Raw genomic sequence first — 3,075 nt, 5'->3', positions numbered from 1 at the left:
GTTTACATAGAAAGTAAGCAAATGACCCAAAAGCGAGCTGACATCAGAGACTTCAAAAAGTCAAGTTCCAGATCAATTACTGAAGTCAGCCCTTATTCAGCCCTACGTCCCTATATATTCTCTATCTTCATTCACAGGCCTATCTAACAGTACAGTAAGGATGATTCTGAGCTATCATCAAATGACTAAAACTATGATTAGGAGACTTTCAGAAATTATGTGATTACAGAATAAAGACTTATAAAAATGACGAAAATAAAAATTAGGCTTATGATGAAATTTCCTAATCTAAAATGTCTTTTTTAAATGCATAAACTTAGTTATTACTTTAACTGATTTGGAAAGTGGTCTGTTCTTGACAAATCTAAATGAAAATATATTTGATTTTTATTAGCTTCCTATACAAACTAGAAAGCTGTTCTTCCTATGAAATGTGTTAAGTATGTTAAAAATAATTGATAACCAACCCCATATTTTAGTGACTTTGATTAGAATAAGGAGCACAATACAGTAGCAAGCCTGATTAAAAAGCTGTGAAGCATTCTAATAGGTATTCATAATCACTTCCTCTCTTCTTCCTGCCCCCCAAAAGTTTCTTATAATTAATTCTAATTTTCAAAATGAAGCTCTTATATTAGATGTTATATTTTCCTTTTTTAATCTGTATTTTTTCATATAAATCTAATTGATTTTTACAATAGGTAGTATAATCACAATTTCATTTTTTTTTAAGTTGTAAATAGTATATAGTGAAAAGTCTCCCTCTTACTCTTACCCTCAGTTACCTGGTTCCCTTCTCTAAAGGGTTCAAGAGACTTCTTACTGCATACACAAGCAATATGTATTTATATAAATATAGTCTTCGCTTACCATTTTTTAAAAAAAATTGAGGTATAATCGACATATAACATTGTATTAATTTAAAGTGTACAACATAATGATTCAATATTTGTATATACTGCAACATGATCATCACAATAAGTCTAATTAACATCACAATAAATCTAATAAGTCTAATCTGTCACCATACAATTGCAAACATTTTTTTTCTTGTAATGAGGACTTATAAGAGCTACTTTCTTAGCAACTTTCAAATATGCAATACAGTATTATTAACTATAGTAACCATGTTGTACATTACATCCCCATGACTTATTTACAACTGGAAGTCTGCACCTTTTGACCCTCTTCACCCATTTTGCCCACCCTCCAACTCCCTTCCCCCACTGACAACTACCAATCTGTTCTATCTATGAGTTTGGGAAGTGTTTTTTTTTGTTTTTTTGTTTTTTTGGTAATATTCCACATGTAAATGAGATCAAATGCTATTTGTCTTTCACTGTCTAACCATGTCATTTAGCATAATGCCCTCAAGGTCCATCCATGTTGTTGCAAATGGCAAAATTTTATTTTTTTTGTGGCTGAAAATATTCCATTATATACAATACACATATACCACATTTTCTTTAGCACTCATCCATCAATAGACACTTAGGCTGTTTCTATATCTTGACTATTGTAAATAATGCTGCACTGAGCACGGTGGTATATATATATAAGTGTTTTCTTCTTCTTCGGATAAATACCCACTTCCTCCATTTTTATACAAAGGGTAGGATATTACATATGGTTCAGCACCTCGCTTTTTCACTAAATATATCTTGGAGATCATTCTACACAAAAATATTCTTCATTCTTTTGTATGGCTGCAAGGTATTAGCTCTCTATTGATAATGATTACATTTGCACAACCTCCTCCCCCAATCTTTTGCTATTACAAACGATACTGCAATGAATAGTCATACATGTGCCATTTCTAGATTTTTTTCATGGTACTGTTACTTTAGATATTATATAATATGACTGGTCAAAAACAGCTGAAAAGTTGAAAATCTACCTTAGTTTCCATGTTGAGGAGATGAAGTCCTTTTATATTCACTCCTACATACACAGGTATGACTTTATGATTGCTGGGGCTTGCCTTTGTAAATATCTGTCCTGTGAAAAAAGCTGCTCCATATGTAGGAATTTCCCAACAATTTTGTAAGAACATGCGCTGAAGGTGATGCATTTCTTTACTGACACCTTCACTTGTACTAAGATTCTAAAACCAAATAAAGTAAAATAAAGAGATGTGAAGGAGAACATACTTTTGAGAATCCAAACAGGTCAATTAAGAAGTTTCTAAAATCAAGGTTGTCCCCAAAGAAGAATAAAATCGTGTGACATCCCAAGAGCAGTTTTTTTTGAGATCTTATATTAAAAAAATATATATATATCAAGGTCTAAAATATTGTTTGTCTATTCTATTAGGTTTTTTATGGGCAGAGAGAGTGTATTATTTCATGATTTTTAATCTCTAGCCCTTACCACAGTATCCAGCATATAGGAGGTATTCAGCAAAAGATTCTACATTATTAAAAATAAAAATATCTTGCTAGTTTCAGTTTCAGGCATGTGAACCAGAAGACCCATTTTTAATTTCAGGACTATATATTTTATGTACTCATGTTAAAATAATACTAACAAAATTTCAAGTAGGCTATAAAATGCCTTTTTAGTTCTATTAAACAGCTTACCTTATATTCATGAAGAATTCGGTTTGTCCAGTGAGGTGCCTTACTTTTCAATTTGGTAATAGGTACAATGGATTTCAGATTTTCTTCACTGTAAGCAAATATGCCAACATCTTTTAAATAAATCATCTTCAGTAGCTGAAGTAATATAATCATTTAGACACAAATAACTTTAAGTAACTTGGTTTTTGAGCTAAAAATACATTATAAAATCTCAGAGAACTCTAAAACTTCTAAGCAAAAGCCATGATCCTAACATTGCTCAATTTAGAGAAATGTTTCTTTCAATAACCACAAAATATTTTTGAAAATTGAAGACCACAATATACAAACTTTTATATGTGCTAAAATCTCAGTGTTTCTTTCTCAACAAGAAAACACAAAACTAGTTTTTGTGGTGATATTCTTAAATGCATCCGCTTTATAACATTTTCCTACTACTTAAGTCAGGTTTTAGTGAACTTATTTAAACATATAGCAAAGAAACATAAATTTAAAA

The 3,075-nt window shown here is 30.8% G+C and overlaps 1 protein-coding gene across 1 annotated transcript in view; it reads right to left on the bottom strand.

The window, feature by feature from the left end:
• Nucleotides 1-2,747, bottom strand: part of LOC105310724 (krev interaction trapped protein 1-like) — a 6,161-nt gene extending 3,414 nt beyond the window's left edge. The window contains exons 1-2 of the mRNA XM_011386846.2: nt 2,580-2,747; nt 1,898-2,104 (exon numbers count right to left, since the gene is read on the bottom strand). Coding sequence (XP_011385148.2) covers nt 1,898-2,104; nt 2,580-2,732 — 360 coding nt within the window. The 5' untranslated portion in view covers nt 2,733-2,747. The remainder of the gene's footprint in view (nt 1-1,897; nt 2,105-2,579) is intronic.
• Nucleotides 2,748-3,075: the final 328 nt, after the last annotated feature.

Source organism: Pteropus vampyrus, unplaced genomic scaffold (assembly GCF_000151845.1).
Source record: "Pteropus vampyrus isolate Shadow unplaced genomic scaffold, Pvam_2.0 Scaffold10142, whole genome shotgun sequence".
NCBI lineage: Eukaryota > Metazoa > Chordata > Mammalia > Chiroptera > Pteropodidae > Pteropus > Pteropus vampyrus.
Note: the sequence above shows the minus strand (reverse complement) of the source record. Positions and strands in the feature narration are given on the sequence as shown.